This window comes from Letharia lupina, assembly GCF_014066315.1.
Source record: "Letharia lupina isolate WasteWater1 chromosome Unknown contig_14, whole genome shotgun sequence".
Taxonomy (NCBI): domain Eukaryota; kingdom Fungi; phylum Ascomycota; class Lecanoromycetes; order Lecanorales; family Parmeliaceae; genus Letharia; species Letharia lupina.
Window position 1 is genome coordinate 1431465 of NW_023502983.1, and position 17422 is coordinate 1448886.

The following is a 17422-nucleotide window of genomic DNA, read 5'->3' on the forward strand; positions in this document are numbered from 1 at the left end:
AGTGGGAAAAGTCATGAGTACAAGTTGGGGGATCGTGAATCATTGGAGAGAGTGATTGAGGTGGAAATCACATTTGCTCAACCACTGGCTGGAGCTGGGAACCTTTGCCGAGACTCATCGGCGAATGATGCTTGCCAAGCTCCGATCCATGTTATGCAAAAGCCCTAACCCTATCCCAAGGTCGAAAGCCTGACCGTCTGCAACGTCACCGAACAAATACACAACCCATTACAATCTACATGAACATAGCAAAGCGGGCGAGTTCATACATATGCATTCGCTGCCTTTATAGGCAATCTCCATTGTCAGCACGATCCCGCAAAAATGACAAACTCTCACGAGGTTTTGCTCAGTCGACAAATTTGCCACAAGAGAGCCCAAACGATGATGAGGATTCGGATTCTATCTCAAAGGCCAACGGACAGGGCCAAGCGGAGGGTAGAATGTCGGGAAGATTGGCACAGATGACAGATGAAATGATTGAACAAGATGGTCGAAGTGCGAAGAAAGTCATTAAAGAAGGAGGATTCTCTGAGGAATTGAAAAAGAAACTCGAGGCGCGACTGCAAGAGAGCTCTTTCAGAAGCGAGAACGCTGCTGCGTTTGCACAAGCCAGCTTACCAGTACGTTCAAATCATTCACTCACATGACAGGTGTCAGAAATTTACATACATCTAGTCCAGCGCAGGCAAAGGAACCCAAGGAATCGCCGCTGCTGAGCCTTGGGCAGGCACTGAACGCCTCGAAGATGCTGCTCTACGCATGCTCAACGATGCTCACAAGCCTCTCCGCGGTACTGGTCCTCCAAAGATCCCTACGCCGCGCGGACCGCCCGCCAGCGTTGACATGCGAATGAAGAAGGCTGTACAGAGGTCTCATGGGGAGCGCTTGGCGAATGCTCGAGATCGGACATCTGTCTACGCACTGAGTCAAGATGCATCCTTGTCGGAGAAGGAAAGAGAGAAAATGCGAAAGATACTGAAGGAGCGTTTCACAGCTGGTGCTCGTCCGATGCCAGGCTCGGTCCAGGGCCTTGCAGCGCTGGCCAACGAGCGAATCGAAGACGCCATTGCTCGGGGCCAATTCAAGAACATAGCGCGTGGGAAAGGGCTGAACGTCGAGAGAGACCATAACGCCAACAGCCCGTTCCTAGACACGACCGAATACTTCATGAACAAGATTATACAGAAGCAAGAAATTGTACCTCCATGGATCGAGAAGCAGCAGGAGCTCATCAAAGCTGCAAATGTGTTTAGAGCTAGACTGAGAGCAGATTGGAAAAGGCATTCCGCACGGGTGATTGCTAGTAAAGGAGGATCTTTGGAGACACAAGTCACGCGAGCAGAAGCCTACGCTATAGCTGAAGCGGGCAATAATCCCAAGGCGACGAAAACAGAATCGATGACCGAGATTGACCGTGAAGGACGATTATCTCAAGTCACAGTAACAGAAACTCCAACTCCATCCAGCGAAACAACAGACTCTAAAATCAGAGTCTCAGAGGATCTAGCCAATGATTGGCCCACTTCCCAACCAGCTCAAGCAATATCAGAGGTCACCGACCATGCTTCTGCATCCAGCGCTGAGAATACTTTGCCAACCGCGCCATCACTCCCCCGCCTGGCACCGTTTCGGGACCCCGCCTGGGAATCCCTTGAACGCGCCTACCACACCCTCGCCATCACCGAAATCAACAACATCACCCGCTCCTACAACTTGCAAGCGCCCGATCTAGCCAAAAAGCCGTATTTCTCTCTCGAACGCGAACTACGCTCTTGCTTCGCGGACATAGCACCGCAGCTGCCCAATGAGATTCGAGAGAGAGCTAGGAGGCCGGAGAGGATCAAAGTGGAGATTGTGGGCCATAGGCCTGGTGGTGTGCTGGAGAGGTTTTCGAGTGAGAAGGTCAAAGTGTATGATAGTAGAAAGCCGCAGTACGGTTTCAAGCAGTTTTGGAAAGATCTGTGGGGTAGCAATGGCGTGAAAGCTTGATCAGTCCACTTCCTTTGATCGAGGTTGTGTATAGATTGGAAACGTGTGATGCTATGAATTTGTATGGCTTTGAATTCCAAGGCGGGAAATTGTATACAACGTCGCTAATGACATTATGAATGCTCAGCGTGTTTTGGAGGAATCACTTGTTACCTGTGGGATGCCACTAAATACGTGAGGATAGAGTTGATGCACAATTGAGAAGTGCGAGAGAGCGATTTGACTCACTTCGTCTCCTCAGATTAATTCTTACATATAGATGGTTATTTTCAATTTCAATTAAAAACATCGCTCGACATACCAGATAGCTAGTATCAATGGATATCATTCCTGCCTCAGCATCTCCTCCCACGCCACCCTTAATCCCTCCATTTCCCTCCAGCACTCCCTGCCTAGTTCCTCGAAACCTTCTCTATCCTCTCTAGTCACTTCTTGGAAGCCCCTCCTAGATCCAATCCTGTTGCTCATGTCTCCTTCCCCCATTCGTCCTCCCAAACCCCACCCGTCCACCGCGGTTCTCACAACTCTCTCATGTCCCATTCTATCGCAGACGCTCCCCCATTTGCCCTTCCCCTCTCTTTGCTCGATATCCTCAAGCTCGTCTTGTTCGGCTAGTGCAAGCCAGACAGGCGCACAAGCCCCTTTGTAAGCGGAGACCGTGTGCCAGGGCGAGCCAAGCCAGCGTGCTATGTAGAAGGCGAGGATACGGAGGTAGAAGGGGATGATGGAGAGCGTGATGATGGAGGTGGCGCAGATGCCAGGGTGGGAGACATAGATCTTTGGCTCAGGGTTGGTGGGTAGACGGTATTCATTATCTGACAAGCTGATACGTTGAGGTGGGGTATCTGGAGTAGAGCTTCTAGTAGAGTCTGACGGCTCGTTATCGAGAAGCAAGATCGACTGTGAGGGTGTCGAGGGAGAAGGGGTCAGAAAGCGCTGAACGAAGGGTTTCATGGAGGGAAGCGTTGATGTGAGCACTATAATGTCCGTGAGGCGTTTTGAAGACTCGTAAGCTTTGGAGGAAGCGAGACCCTGGATATCGGCGGAATTGAAGTGGGATGCGAGACACTCAATGCTGGATATGAAGACTATCCGGCCGTGGTCTGGAGACGCGGAGAGGAGAGGAATGAGTTGGTGGGAGAGCAGATAATGTCCAAAGACATTGGATGTGAAGACTTGGCCGAGAGGAGGTTCATCATTTGGGCTGTTACCAGCTTTAATATCGAGCTCCCTAGAGCCTGTTTGGGCAGCAGTGGTCTCGCCAGTGGCGCTCAGCTTGAAAGAAGGGTAGGTGAGTGATGTAACAAAGTCAGTCAAAGTCTCCTTGATAGCGATTGGCCAGTCAATGCCTGTGAATGCGCCATATCCCGCATTGCAGATGATGGTATCGAGGCGTGGAAGATTTCCGAGAAGTCTGGTGGACAGGGTTTGTACCGAACGAAGGGATGTCAGATCAACTTGCTCGGGCTGAAGAGATATTCGATGTTTCAAGGGCGCATCAAGTTCTCTTGATTGCCTCTCGAGATACCGCTCAAGGCGCTTGACAGTGTCACCGCTCTTTCTAGAATCTCGAGTGGTGATGATGAGGGTAAGGCATTCGAATGTTGGTCGTGAAGATATGAATTCATCGATTAATCGGCAGCAGATGGCGAACCCAAGGCCACTATGTAGTACTGCTTGTCAGCACATCATACGGATTCTTTTTGTTGTCGATCTCACCTGTTGGCTCCGGTAATAAGCACATAGCTATGCTGTTCATTGTCTTGCGGACGAAGGTCGTCGGTCTCGTCCATTTATCGCAAGATATAATCTTATAGAAACAACATGTTCCGAAAGCGGAAACCGCAACGAACTTGAGTTCCAGCGTTTCCAAATTCAGTCGCTCCATCATTCAACCCACTACCATCACTATTCAGCAAACGCCATCACAATGCTGTTCATACCGTGTGCATTATCATCAGTGATATGGCTCGGTGCAATATTACTATGTGACCACGTCCGGCAAGGATTATCTCTTACTGGTGACGCCTCTCTTCGCTTTTGATGCGAAAAAAGAAATCAACATTCTTTCGAGATCTCTGCCTGAATTCAGTCGAATGAGGGCTAGAAGTCGTTCTGTTCTCCGCATGCGGTGACATTTCTCCTTTATGCCGTTCTCATGGAAACAAGACACGTGGTCTGGCAAGCACATTCCTTTGTCTTGCCCACTTCCGTATCTTGGTCAAGTCTTTCTGTATACCGTCATTGCCTCGAAATGTATAGTCTCTTCCTACCAAGGAAACAGAATTAAAACGCTGTCCCAATGTTGCCACAAATTATTGTCATTGCTACTTTGGCGGCGACAGCCTTTTCAGCGTCAACATCTGGCGGCGGAGCTCTAGCTGCGCTACCGGCGTGCGCTGTAAGTCGAATGGATTGAATGCTGGTATTAAGAGTTTGCTGACTGCTTACGTCCAGCAAACGTGCCTCCAAAATGCGACAGCGTCTCAGGGGGGCTGTGAGAGTGTGGACATCCACTGTCTGTGTAACAGTGTCACCTACCTCAACTCCTTCGCTTGTTGTCTCTCACAGAATTGTGATCAGGCAGACCAAACAGGTACACGAATCCTGAGGGACACAGCCCTGATCGTCTGCTGACCTGTCTGCAGCGGCCACAAATTTCAACTCACAGGTTTGTGGGAATGTCAATGTCACTGTTTCGTTTTCTATAGGATGTCCCAGCGAGACCACTACAAATTCTCGGGGCTCACTTACGACCATCCTGACCAACCGGCTAGGGGCGACGGTCAACGACCAAGGCGCATTCCCGACGAACTACAATAATGGAAGTGTCGAAGCTGGTCCTAGCGTGGCTACTACAGGGCCCGTGGCTACGTTCACTGGGAAGCCACTTTTGACAGGAACATGTACTATTCCACAAATCGCCACAACCACGCTGAACGCTGGCGACATCCTTGAGTACCCATGGGTGGGCTGTTCGGAAGAAGCCCCTGAGTGCTGTCCCTTCAATATCAATATTGGAGGAAAGCTTAGTATTTGTCCCCAAGATTATTTTACTACAAGTAATGCATGCTGCCCTACGTAAGTTTCTCTTCAGTGTTGATCTCTTCTCTCTTCCGCTTACATTCCGAGCAGTGGCTGGTCAGTCTACACCTCCGCTCTCGCAGGCGAGACACCCTGCTACACAACATCAAGCCCGGCCGTTCAATCCCCGAATGCAACACTGAGTGCTTCCGGAGCATCGGTTAGTATGATCAACACCGAAGTCTTTACTCTCCGCTACGCCCTCAGGCAACGACAACAATCCGCACTATCGGTGGGCGCCAAAGTCGGTATCGCTGTAGGCGCGGCTTGTGGTGGAGCGCTCGCATTAATCGCACTGGCCATCTTCATCCGAAAACGCCGCGCCCAGAAACGCGCTCAAAGAGAGGAAGCCAATATGCCTAAGCCCGAGTCTGGAAATATGTACCAAGGCGGCTTTAATGGATCACAAGCCGCCGTCTCCGAGCTACCTAGTCCTCATACGATCCGCCCTCCCACACCACCACTGCCAGATAACGCAATATGGTTCAACACGCCTTTGGGAAGCCATGCACCAGGCAGGGTAATGACGCCGACGGAGTTGGCGGGGAGCACGTATATTAACGAGCATCATCCGGCGTACGGAGTCAGTCCTGTGACGCCTAATGTAAACGGATTTCATGATGTACCGGGGCCGCCTGAGGAGTTGGCGGGTGACGATCTAATGAGGGGGACCGTGTCGAGAGAGACTGCGCGGACAGAGTTGGTGACGAGAGGTGAGGGGGCTGGAAGCTCGCCGTTGAGTCAAGAGAGTGAGAGGGCTGGGGGTGCTGGTTGAAGAAAGGCGTTCAGTTGGAGTTTGGGCGTTGAGTCGATCTCTTAGCGTATCTAAAGGGGTTCGAAGTTTCCAGATATATCAATCATGTTTAGCTCTTGGAGTCTAGTCACTGATCATTTCACAATGCAAATATCGGGAAGTACAGCGCATTCGAAAAAAAGCCCCTTGGTTGCTTTTCTTATAAGCAATCATTCCTGATTCCGTTCTTCACAAGAAAAAAAGCACTTGCTATGGTATCATCAGCTAGCGAAAACCCTAACGTTCAAATCGACACTCCCAGTTGCCATCACACATCTGATCGTCTCCTGCCCGCCTGTATCATCTTTTCCCTTCCCTCCCGCATCTCCGTTAGAGCCATTCACCACGGGGCCTTTCATTACCCCTGGCGCCCACCGTAGACAGCTCACGAAATGCCCGTGCGCATCATCGATCGTCTTCACACACTTGCCTTCTTGAGCCAGATCCCAGCATCGTATCGTTTTGTCGTCGCTGACGCTGAGAAGGTACTTGCCGCCGGGATGGAAGACGAGTGCGCGGACCCAGTTGTCGTGGCCTATGAGCGTTTTAATGAGAGTGCCTCGTGAGTCCCAGATCTTGATGCTTTTGTCTCGCGAGCCGGTGGCGAGGTATTCGCCTGAGCTACTAGGTGGTGGCGGCTTCTTCAATCCTGCCAAGGTCGCTAGGTGTGGATAGGAAGCAGCAGGAGCGAAGATGCAGCATTCAATTACGTGCTCGTGGCCTAGAAATGTGGCTTTGGCTTCGCCGGAGCTAGCATCCCATGATCTTGCGGTCTGATCATTGCCTGCCGATAGCAGCCATCGCCCGTCGAAGCTGGGTGCTACATCTCGGACCCAATCGACGTGCCCGCGGAGCGTTTTGACACAGTAGCCTGTGCTAACGTCCCATATACGGAGCGTTTTGTCGCGGGAGGCGGAGACAAGGAGGTTGCCTGAGGCTGGAGAGCCTGCTGCTCCCGATGGTACGAAGCGCACTGCTGACACAGAGTGGTCGTGGCCGGGTAGTGTTCGGATATTCTTGTATTCGTCTGAGGGATCCCAGAGTTTGATTGTAAGGTCTGAAGAACAAGAGGCGAGCAGTGTGCCGCCTCGCGGACCACCAAAGTCACAACTCAGAACGGGTTTTGTATGGCCTTTTAATGTGCGCTCGAGCTCGCCGAGCTCCCAGTCCCAGATCTTGAGGGTCGTGTCTTCAGAACCGGAGGCGAGGGAGGAGAAGATTGGGTGGAATGCAACGCAGTTGACAGGGGAGCGATGAGATTGAAGTGTATGCCTGGCGGGGGAGCGAGGAAGCCAGGACGCTGGGTCTTGGTTTCGGCGGGAGAGGGATGTGGGTGTTGCACTGTCAAGTTCGGTTTGGAGGTTTGAGTTGCGGGACTCGAGGTCCATTATCTATAACAGCTGGTTCAGCTTGACTGTTGGCATCTTTTGATGTTGAGACCCACCTTCTTCTGTAGTCTGACGACGCTTGTCCATTTCTTCTCCAGAAGACCCTCATACTTCTTGCTTGTAGCATCGTCAAAGGAGTCCCCTATGCCTAGCTCCTCCCTGAGTGCGGCTGCGCTGCTGGAGAGTTTTGTGGAAGACAGGTAGGCGATTATGGATTTGTGGCTAGAGAGGTCAGAGAGCGCACGAGCTGATGTCCATATCGAATGCTTACTCACAGCTCCTCTGCTTGCCGTGTCGTAAGAAGCTGGCTCATGGCGAGACTGCTCAAGCTTTCGAGCTTCAAATTTCTTCCTGGCTCAGGCCCGCTATTATAACGTGAGGATAGGCTGTAATCTTATAAATCTGGGCTTAATTCTGGTTCCGCGCTACGTTGAAGCTCCTTGATGATTCGAGAAGTGACACAGAAACGCAGCGAGTCCTCAAGATCATTCCGGCGGGGGCTTCTGGGTAGAGTAGTGGGAGATGGCTAGCGTTGATCTGGAGGCTCCAATCTCAAAAACCAACGAGCATTATTTTGAGAGAATACAGTGTAAGTAGGTACTCATTGATTGGGTATAGTATGTGTATTTTGATGCAGAGGGGGGTCGCATTCCACCCCAGAACGCGGAGCAACGGTGCCGCGGCCCGCCAAGCCCGCCTTTTGTTGACATTCACGTCAGTCTGCAGCCAGCATCATCTACGACACTGCGCGACCAAGATCATCGCTACACTCTCCAAGCCTGCTACTGAAACATCGTGAACCGTCGCACTTTAACAGCGATCATAGATCGTTCACTCCTCGTACCCCAATACTCGAGACGTCAAAGTCCCCTTCGGCAGCCCGCAGCGAACAAAGCATTGTGCTTTCTTATCTACACATATGGCGGAGCAAGAGGAGGACTTCAGCTCCTTACCATTACCTGATCGTTTCACGCACAAGGTGGGTAATGTTGAATCTCAGAACGCTCGATATCTGGCTAAAAGATAAAAGAATTGGAAAGTGCGGAAGGAAGGCTACGAAGATGCTGCAAAAACATTCGCGGGAACCCCGGACGAATCACATCCGGCTTTCAAACCTTTCATACTCGATTCTGGATTATGGCGAGGGGCTGTTCTGGACTCAAATGTAGCGGCGCAACAAGAGGGAGTCAATGCTTTGTGCGCCTTCCTCAAGTTTGGAGGTACACAAGCAGCTTCAAGGTGAGCAGCGATGTTCGAGTGAGTGCGGAAGTAATAGCGCTGAATGAGATGGATGTAGGTCTCGAAGTGCAACAATTACTCCTATTGTCGAGAAGGGCCTGTCTTCGACCAAAGCGGCAACGAAACAGAGCTCTGTCGAGGCACTGTTACTCTATGTTGAGGTCGAAGGCAAAGCAGATGCACTACTGGAAGATCTTCTCCAAGGTCTGTCGAACAAGCAGCCAAAAATCGTTGCGGCAACACTCGCAGCATTGACAGCCTTGTATCATGCATATGGTGTGAAAATAATAGAACCGAAGCCACCACTGAAGGCTCTACCAAAAGCGTTTGGCCATGCAGACAAGAACGTACGTGCGGAAGCGTCAAATCTCGCGGTCGAACTTTATCGGTGGCTTCGAGAAGCTATGAAGACAACGTTCTGGAATGATCTCAAGCCCGTACAACAGCAAGACCTGGAAAAGTTGTTCGAGGGAGTGAAGTCGGAGCCAGCACCGAAGCAGGATCGATTACTTAGATCACAACAGGACGCAAAAAAAGCTGCTCCTGCTGGCGACGAGGACGCCGAAGTTGATGAGGCGAAGGCCGAGGAAGTTCCGGAGGTCGAGGCATTTGACCTAGCTGAGCCCGTTGATGTGATCAAGAAGATGCCAAGCGACTTCCACGAGAAGTTAGCGTCAGCGAAATGGAAGGACCGCAAGGAAACTCTTGACGAATTCTACGAAGTGGCTAATACCGAGCGAATACAGGACGGTCACTACGATGAAGTAATACAAGGGCTCGCCAAATCAATGAAAGATGCGAACGTCGCTGTGGTCACGGTCGCCGCTAATTGCATTACTGTCCTCGCAAAAGGCCTACGAAAAAGTTTTGCGAAATACAGAAGTCGGATATTGGCCCCAATCATGGAACGGCTAAAGGAAAAGAAACAGTCAGTAGCAGAAGCGTTAGGTCAGGCTCTGGATGCGGTCTTCTTGTCGACTGGTCTTTCAGAATGTCTAGAGGACATCCTCGAATTCTTGAAGCACAAGAATCCTCAGGTCAAGTCAGAAACGCTCGGATTCTTGATTCGGTGTCTCAAGATAACTAGGGAAGCGCCATCGAAACCGGAGGTGAAGTCAATAGCAGATGCAGCCACAAAGCTCTTGACTGAATCAAATGAAGCTACTAGAGCTGGTGGCGCTGAGACTCTCGGCACGTTGATGAAGATCATGGGCGAGAGGCAAATGCAGCAGTACCTAGAAGGTCTCGACGACATTCGAAAAACAAAGATAAAGGAGTACTGTGACGCCGCAGTAGTGAAAGCAAAGGACAAGCCAAAACCTGTCGCACCGCCGCCAAAAGCCGCTCCGCCTCCGCAGAAGAGAATGGTCAAGAAGGCCGCTCCGGGTCTGAAACCTCCTGCCAAGCGGCCCTCCACACCACAAGCGGAAAAGCCAGCAGCGCCATCACCACAACCTAAGCCAGCAGCAGGTAAAGCCATACCATCTAAGTTAGGTAGCCTGCCAAAGTCTAGCCTTACTGCACCCTCCGCCGGCGTGAAAAAGAAGCTCGCGGGCGCCGGTCCTGCTCCAACCCTCCAATCACCTCGAAGAAACATCAGCTCCCCCAGCCCCTACGAAGAAACACCAGCTCCCAAATTAGGCCGCGGCCTCGCCGGCCGTCCATTAGGAAAACCCTCAACCGCACAGATCGAACCGCCTCCTTCATCCGCCCCTCCAGGCATGACCCCTGCCGAACGCGCTGAATTTGAAGACCTACGCGCAGAAAAGGAGCACTTGCAGCGAGTCACCGAAGATCTACGGGCAGAGAAAGCAAAATTTATGTCCCAAATCCATGAATTACAACATCAAAATGCGCAACTGATCGAAGATCATACGCGAGACGTTCTCAGTATCAAAGCCAAAGAAACCCAACTCGTCCGTGCACGGTCTGACGCAGAAGCCGCAGAGAGTATGGTGCATAGACAAGGCAGAGAAATGGAGAGATTGAAGCGGGAGCTCAACAGAACAGTTCGCGATCACAGTCCTCCCTCAGACGACCAGATCTACCAAGACAGGAATCCCGACCCTGCACCGCATCACCCGAGCACGGAACGCTATGATAGCAGTCGCTCGGAAAGCAGAGAGGTGGGCTACCAGCGAGCGAGGGGCTATATGGATAGCCCAAGTGAGGAAAAAGAGAATGGAGGTTTGAACGGGGGTGTTGGAAAGAGGGAAGCGGAAATGCCGCTGATGACGAGAGAACTCAGTGGTGGGACTTTGGCTGAAGGTAGAGAGGAAACAGGGCCGGATGGGCAGACAGTGGACAGTTGGAAGAGGGCTGGGGAGGTTACAAGTAGGTTGAAGGCTAGGATCGAGATGATGAAGGTATGTGTTTCTCATTGGGTGGTCGGCGTGGATCGAGCTGATGATGTGAACAGGCCAAGCAAGGACTTACGAGACCGGGTGCTTGAGCAACGCTGGCGTAGTAGAGAGCGGAGAAGCAATGTTGCCCAGTCTTGTTACGCTCTTGTGAATAGTAATTAGGCTCGGTTTGACAGTATGATACCAGGTAGCGTCGTAGCATTTGCTCGAGAGCTGTTATCGGGATCCGGGGGAAAAGAAATTTTTTTCCCCCCTTGCAGAACAGCCTGTAGATCAGGTAATCAAACGTTCAGTTGACTGTTGTTGAAGATTCTACCTATGATTGGGACAATATGTCGCGCCCTTCAATGCTGCAGAATACCGACTTCTCTCCCAGAAATGCTTTCTACCCGACGGAGGCGAAGCAACCAGGGACACCCCTGTAGATCAAGCCAGCGCCTGCTGCTTCCCAGAAAAAACCCCCCCTCCCACCCCCCCCCCCCCCAAACCCCAAAACCCCCCCCCAAAAAAGGAAGCCCCCGGGAACCCACCGGAAAAAAAAAGGGGGGCGCCCGGTAATCAGGATGGTAACGTTCAGTTTTGACTGTTGCCTTGGAAGATTCTACCGTGAGTGATTGAGGGAAGCAATGATGCTCGCTGCCCAGTTGATTCAAGTTACGTGATGTTCAATCGCACGTCCGGCTCAACGTCGCCCGACAGCACCGCTACTACCACAAGCACTGTTACAATAGCTGCGGCCACGATGAAAGCCGGTGACACCACCACTGCCACTGCCACTGCCATAGGAACAGCTGCTTCGCCGCCTTCGACTTCCGACAAAGCAGCAACGGCAGGTGCAGCAGTTGGTTTTCCATTGGGACTAGCGCTTTTGGGAGTCGTAGGAATGCTGTGGAGACAGAAGAGACGGGCTAGTGGGCTGAGAAAAGAAATGATGGATCGGGAGGAGAAGTATATTGCCCGGCTGGAATCGAAAATGGAGACGCGGAGGACCGAAAATGTACACTACAGTTGCAATGAGACGCCCACGCGCCATCAGCTTGAACATGGAACGGTTGGAGGGCTGCATAGCTAGAAGACAAGTAGGTGCGAGTCGTTGCATGAAGAAATGAGGAGGCGTAGCGGGGTTGACGGCGCTTTCCCAAAGCTCCGGCGTTCGCCCCTTGTAGTCAATTGATCCGTGGAGGTGAGACTTTTTACAGTGTACCCTTTTGCGATGCAGCGGTTCGGTACGGATTCGAGGTCTTTCTTTACCTATATCTGAAGCTGAATGCATGCCGTGTCCCACGTAACGTCCTTCCGGCCCCCAAAATGTCAAATTGAATGGTTCGTGGTGGACCAGCCGGCTCAATGGACAGCAATCAAGTCAAGATCGACCCCAGAGAGCCTGGATTCAGAGTCGGTACCAGTACGTTATGACTCGTAAATATGATATCAGGTACGCGGTGCAGCATCAACCTGAGAGGTGATCGCTGCAACAGTGGAGTAGAAATGGAGCTGTTACGATTGTGAGAGAAGAACCACACCAACATTCATCACAAAAGGCTCGAGCTTGGTTCCCGCACTCCTCGACGTGAAATGAGAACGAACATGACCGATTAATTCGAAGACTGAAACGTCTCACATGTAGTCATCGCTGACGTTGCGTTAGACCGCGATGTCGGTGATCAGCAACGTTTTCAATATTTTCGTTACAATCCGATCGGATACTTTCCTTCAAGCATTATATTTCATCGAACGTGGTCGTTGATGTCCAGGCTATCTTTCTCGGTACTGCTTCCTGATCGGATATGATCAACGAGATCGGGAAGCTCTGCTTGCGCCCGCGACTCCATTCTCTCCCATTGTCGCTTGCAGACGATCAGCGCATGCAGGCTCGACAGCGTCCTGGTGTCATCATGTACAATAACTTAGGTACATGACTGACATGTTTTATAGCCTGTTGCGCCATTTGATGACCCGACCGCGTGGCGGACAAGGGCAGAATTTGAGGGCGCGCTGGACGAGGTAGACTTTCGAGAGGTGGAGAGCCAGAAAGCTGTTTGGATTCGAGCGTGCGGAGGGAGATTGAGGAATTTTGGTTCGGATGCGAGAAGCCGGGATGATTTTAAAGCGGAAATTGAGACGGTACGAGTGAAGAGAGCTGTGAGGGGAAGTAAAAAGATGGGCAACTCAGCTATGATTGGATTGCTTTGGTGATAGGGAGCAAAAATACTGTGGCACTGGTAGCCAAAGACTTTCTTTTGGCATCAAAGGCGAGCACAACAGCAGGGCGAGACTCTCTTCGGCGACCCGGGAAGTTGAGGAGCGTATTCGCTACCATATACACCCTTATTCAATGCTCCATATCCACCAGGAATCCATGAGCATCAAAAGCTCTATGCTTCTCCGCCCAACTTTTCAATTCTTCAAAATCGCGACACTGCCGTGGGAACCCTGCACCTAAGAATCCGTTCACAGTATCCACGGCCGGCTCAATGCTTGAGTCTGCCGAGCATAGGATTCCTTGTCGGAGATAATCGAAACAATGTGCTACATGAGGTTTTCTTTCCTTGCCGAGGTCGAATGCTTCTAATTCATCTCCAGTTTTCGAGTTGGAATAAAAGGCTCGGCGAACTGTGTACTGTTTTCACTTTCAGTGGTGTCTGGGTTTGAAATGGGAAGCGAGGCGTACTAGGCAGTGCAGCTGATGGAAAGCGCTGAGGACGGATGTTTCTGTTGCGACGGGTGGGTCTTTGATGTAGCCTAGGCCATCTGCGGTAATTTTCAGATCCGGAAGACAATGGGGATGGTAGTGAGGACTTACTGGGGATCATGGAATCCCAAATCGGTTCGGATTTGGCATCTTTGGGTGGAGGAGCAGCGAAGCTGCTGTTGTACTGGAATATCGATCTAGAAGTCCCTATGGGTACTGGCGCAAGCAGGTGAGAAGGCTACATTTAGAAATGATCGATGGATACTTTACCTTCACCAACGGTGTCTGTGCGATTGACTGACTCACACTCGGCATGATGGTTGAGTGAACCGAAGAGATATCCGGCTACACCAGCGAGAGCGATAAAGACGGCGGAGAGGAGCAAATTGTAACATCGAGACTGGTTGGAGTTGCTGGTGTGGCGATTGTCGCCTTTCTCAAGCAATTCTTCGTCAACATTTTCCTGGTCTATTCGAATGTATGGTAGCGATGTAAAATGTGTTTTGAAGAAATTTGAGGACATGGTCACGCGTTGCGGTTAGCTCCTTCGACCTTGGAGAGCAGATGAATGATGGAGAGTACGTTGCCCACATCGTGATTTGTTAGAAGGATGATTGAGAAAGCCGCTTAGACAATTATCACTCTCCCAGTTGTGGCCCACAGAAGGAAATCTCATTGGTCGGTCACTGATATCTTAGCTTACCTTAGGTACATTAATGTAAAGTACCTAAGCCCGGGGGTGTCAGATCTCGTCGTACACCCTAACCAAATGGAGAATAGGGTATTCCCCCACCAAAATTGTATACATTATTCTCTACCACCACTACTAATAGCCTGTCATTTGGACATTCCCGTCTATCACAGCCTGTAGTCTCTCAGGCATACTACGTACACATCGATTGATGAATTTCTGAGTTACATGGTCCTTCCATCCATCCACAATGTACTTCTTCGTAGTCGAATCATCGAAATGGGGAACCTCTCGTATGCGCCTCCATGATTTGTTATTGACGATTCGTTCTTGAATGACCGTACGATGCATGGGAGTATGCCATGGCTGATTAGGGATGTGGGAGCGGGGGGACGACATGGTGGCTGTGGAAAGAGAGAGTCAGCTTGATCTTTCATAGAATTTTGGTGGAGGGGCCAAGCCGCTTCCCCAAATCTGGTTAGGGTGTACGACGAGATCTGACACCCCCGTGCTAAGGTATAAGGTAAGGTAAGGAACGCTAAATCCTGCTACAAGAGCGTTGACCGCCCGCCGCTAAATTAGTCCTATCAGCCTTAAGGTACCTTACCTTACTTTACTACCTTCTTCAATTCAGGTTTGAAGACGAGCCACGGGGCATGAAGCTTCGGAAATAAAAATGCATGACTCACAAATCATAATCTGTTGACGCATGCATGCATCAAGGAAGAGTGACCCAATAAGTACCTAGGGCGTACTTCCACTGTTGCCACTTGCCTGCAGTTTTTTTACCATTCACCTACCCCCAACAAGTTCTACTTTAATATCCGTCCAGCCTTACTTTGCCTACATGACATGTAAGATTTGAATGCGACCGTCCGGGATCAATCTGCCGAATGACGCATACATACATTACATAAAAAGGGAATGTCATCGCCGATTTCCAGTTGTTGCCTGCACTTACATTAAGGTACCTCAGGATTTCAGGGCCATTCGTTTGGCTAACGAGTGGCAGATCATGCACATTGCACCGCGTCTTCGGAGCATAAACTCTCGATCAAGCAATCCTCCACTTTTGTCTACCGCATGACGTGAGCTAACAAAGAAATTGCCCGCAAGCACGCAGGCGCGAATCCCTCAACAATCGCACATCCAGGAAAGAGGACTGATCCAGTGCCGTCACATTCCTATGTCATCATGCGTTTCTATAGAGCAAGAAGCCTCGGATTTCAACGAACCCTCCCCGTGCTCTTGATCGGCAGGCTTCCCTTCAAGGAGCTGATCCCTTAAAGTTTCCGTGGGGTTAAAAATCGGAGAAGAGGTGTCTCATCGGCCGCTCAATCAATCATGACTGACTTTTACCACTCCGTATTAGGCGTCTCGCTCACTCCTCCTTCCCACATTCTTGGGTAATTACGATGACCTGCAGTATTGATGACATGCAGTCTGTCCAAGAGCTCGGCAAAAGTTTCAAAGCTTTGTTCCACCCACTTCGAAGTTGTATATCAGAACGCACATACCCGCCCCAAGAAAAGCACGCACACACTGTCTCCTCCCATCACTTTCAGACTAAACTCCGCGAAATCCTTCCCAGACACTCCACCATACACAAAAACCATTGAAAGTAGTAGACATTATGTACTTCGCCAAATCGTGCCTCCTCCTCCTTGCCAGCTCCGCCGTGCTGGCGACAGCTCTGCCAGCACCACGTCAGTCTTCCATCTGCCCATGATCCTGGATTATTGCTTACCAAGAACGCCCAGTGCGCCCAGTTCCCAACGCAAATCTCCGCCGAGAAGATGACAGGGTTGATGTCGCGGATGGATTTAAGCTGCGTCGTGACGATGATGGGGTTGATGTTGCAGATGGATTCAAGCTTCGTCGCGATGATGAAGGAGTCGATGTTGCAGATGGATTCAAGCTTCGTCGCGATGATGAAGGGGTCGATGTGGCGGATGGATTCAAGCTCCGTCGAGAAGATGACGGGGTCGATATCGCTGATGGGTTCTAAAATGCGGAGAATATGTTAGAATAGTTTGTAAACATCCTGGATCACCAAGACCCAATCGTATCGAGCGTACGTACGTGATACGAGGAAAATATATGCAAGTTCTCTAGCCACTCCGTTCCGATGGTAGTCAGTCAGTGCAATGAGCAGCGTTGACCTTTAGCTCGTATTCGATATACAACCAAGACAACAAGCATTCAACTAATGATCTAATCTCTAAACCAAACCCTCAGGCACTTCATACCCCGAGCCCTCCGGACAGAATTTATACTTCTCAATATTCCGCATCCCCTCCACCGGCCGATCAGGTCTCCGATAACACGCCGTATGCAACTTCGCCCACCTCTCCAGCTCGCCCCAATCCCGACATTGCCGCGTTTGACCAACGCCCGAAACACCGTCCAACTCCCGCCGCACCGCGCGCGGTGTATCATCCGCGTCGCAAAGGACTTGTCTCCTGAGTGCGTCGAAGCAGTGAGAGATGTGGGGCCACTTTCGGCTTTGCGGTCCGCCATGGCGGTATTCGGTCATGGAGATGTAGATGATTTTCTATGGTCGGTCAGAGCGATTTGATGGTCGGCAAGGTCGAGGGAGAGGAAAGGAGGGGGGGTTACCAAGCAGTGGAGGTTGTGGTAGCCGTGGACAATGTAGATGCCTTTCGTTGCGTCCCATGGGAACCTTTGGGCTGGGAGTAGGCCTTTGGAGGCGACGTAGTCGTCAGATAGGGTAATGACGCCGCTATCGATGTCAATGTCGTGCCATAGACTTGCTGTGAGCGAAGCGTTCTTATTGTCGCTGTAAGGCGTCTCCTTATAGTAAGGCTCGGTGAGATGTCTGGAGAGGGAAGCTGGAGATGTGGACATGCTGTCAGATGCTGAAGACTCCCTACTCAGGGCCAACGGACAGACCATGTTCTGATTTATCAGGGACTGCATGTTGCTTCCGTACCAATAGCCAGACGAGACTGCAATTGAGACATATTGATGAAATCAAAAGAAGAGCACACCCTCTCAGTATGATAACGGACCAAGGAGTATGGGAATGCTCGTCTCCTTTGGCGAGGCGAGGAGGTGTCTGATGCTGAGCTTCATCGTCTTGTAAAAGCCTTTTCTTTCTCCATAGCTTGGTATGATGGCTATGGTTGCGAGAAGTTAACACGAGTAACGCAGAGTAAC

General features: G+C 50.9%; 8 protein-coding genes across 8 annotated transcripts; 4 read left to right on the forward strand and 4 right to left on the reverse strand.

Moving 5' to 3' along the window:
• Positions 1-239: 239 nt before the first annotated feature.
• On the forward strand, positions 240-1992 carry HO133_002366 (uncharacterized protein; the record flags this gene model as incomplete). The annotated part of the gene is made up of 2 exons (XM_037293292.1): positions 240-623; positions 679-1992. The coding sequence occupies 2 exons, from the start codon at positions 240-242 to the stop codon at positions 1990-1992; spliced, it is 1698 nt and encodes a 565-aa protein (XP_037150945.1).
• A 324-nt stretch (positions 1993-2316) lies between these two features.
• HO133_002367 (uncharacterized protein) lies at positions 2317-3785 on the reverse strand (the record flags this gene model as incomplete). Its single annotated transcript, XM_037293293.1, has 2 exons — positions 2317-3655; positions 3712-3785. 2 exons carry the CDS (start codon positions 3783-3785, stop codon positions 2317-2319), a joined length of 1413 nt encoding a protein of 470 aa, XP_037150946.1.
• A 509-nt stretch (positions 3786-4294) lies between these two features.
• HO133_002368 (uncharacterized protein) lies at positions 4295-5851 on the forward strand (the record flags this gene model as incomplete). Its single annotated transcript, XM_037293294.1, has 3 exons — positions 4295-4393; positions 4664-5024; positions 5139-5851. The coding sequence occupies 3 exons, from the start codon at positions 4295-4297 to the stop codon at positions 5849-5851; spliced, it is 1173 nt and encodes a 390-aa protein (XP_037150947.1).
• Positions 5852-6090: 239 nt separating this feature from the next.
• Positions 6091-7570, reverse strand: HO133_002369 (uncharacterized protein; the record flags this gene model as incomplete). Its single annotated transcript, XM_037293295.1, has 3 exons — positions 6091-7260; positions 7314-7479; positions 7533-7570. 3 exons carry the CDS (start codon positions 7568-7570, stop codon positions 6091-6093), a joined length of 1374 nt encoding a protein of 457 aa, XP_037150948.1.
• Positions 7571-8176: 606 nt separating this feature from the next.
• HO133_002370 (uncharacterized protein) lies at positions 8177-10948 on the forward strand (the record flags this gene model as incomplete). The annotated part of the gene is made up of 4 exons (XM_037293296.1): positions 8177-8236; positions 8288-8496; positions 8555-10862; positions 10916-10948. 4 exons carry the CDS (start codon positions 8177-8179, stop codon positions 10946-10948), a joined length of 2610 nt encoding a protein of 869 aa, XP_037150949.1.
• A 2243-nt stretch (positions 10949-13191) lies between these two features.
• Positions 13192-14074, reverse strand: HO133_002371 (uncharacterized protein; the record flags this gene model as incomplete). Its single annotated transcript, XM_037293297.1, has 4 exons — positions 13192-13479; positions 13531-13610; positions 13663-13758; positions 13822-14074. 4 exons carry the CDS (start codon positions 14072-14074, stop codon positions 13192-13194), a joined length of 717 nt encoding a protein of 238 aa, XP_037150950.1.
• A 1801-nt stretch (positions 14075-15875) lies between these two features.
• HO133_002372 (uncharacterized protein) lies at positions 15876-16250 on the forward strand (the record flags this gene model as incomplete). The annotated part of the gene is made up of 2 exons (XM_037293298.1): positions 15876-15948; positions 16012-16250. 2 exons carry the CDS (start codon positions 15876-15878, stop codon positions 16248-16250), a joined length of 312 nt encoding a protein of 103 aa, XP_037150951.1.
• Positions 16251-16774: 524 nt separating this feature from the next.
• On the reverse strand, positions 16775-17338 carry HO133_002373 (uncharacterized protein; the record flags this gene model as incomplete). The annotated part of the gene is made up of 2 exons (XM_037293299.1): positions 16775-17211; positions 17275-17338. The coding sequence occupies 2 exons, from the start codon at positions 17336-17338 to the stop codon at positions 16775-16777; spliced, it is 501 nt and encodes a 166-aa protein (XP_037150952.1).
• Between the last annotated feature and the right edge of the window lie 84 nt (positions 17339-17422).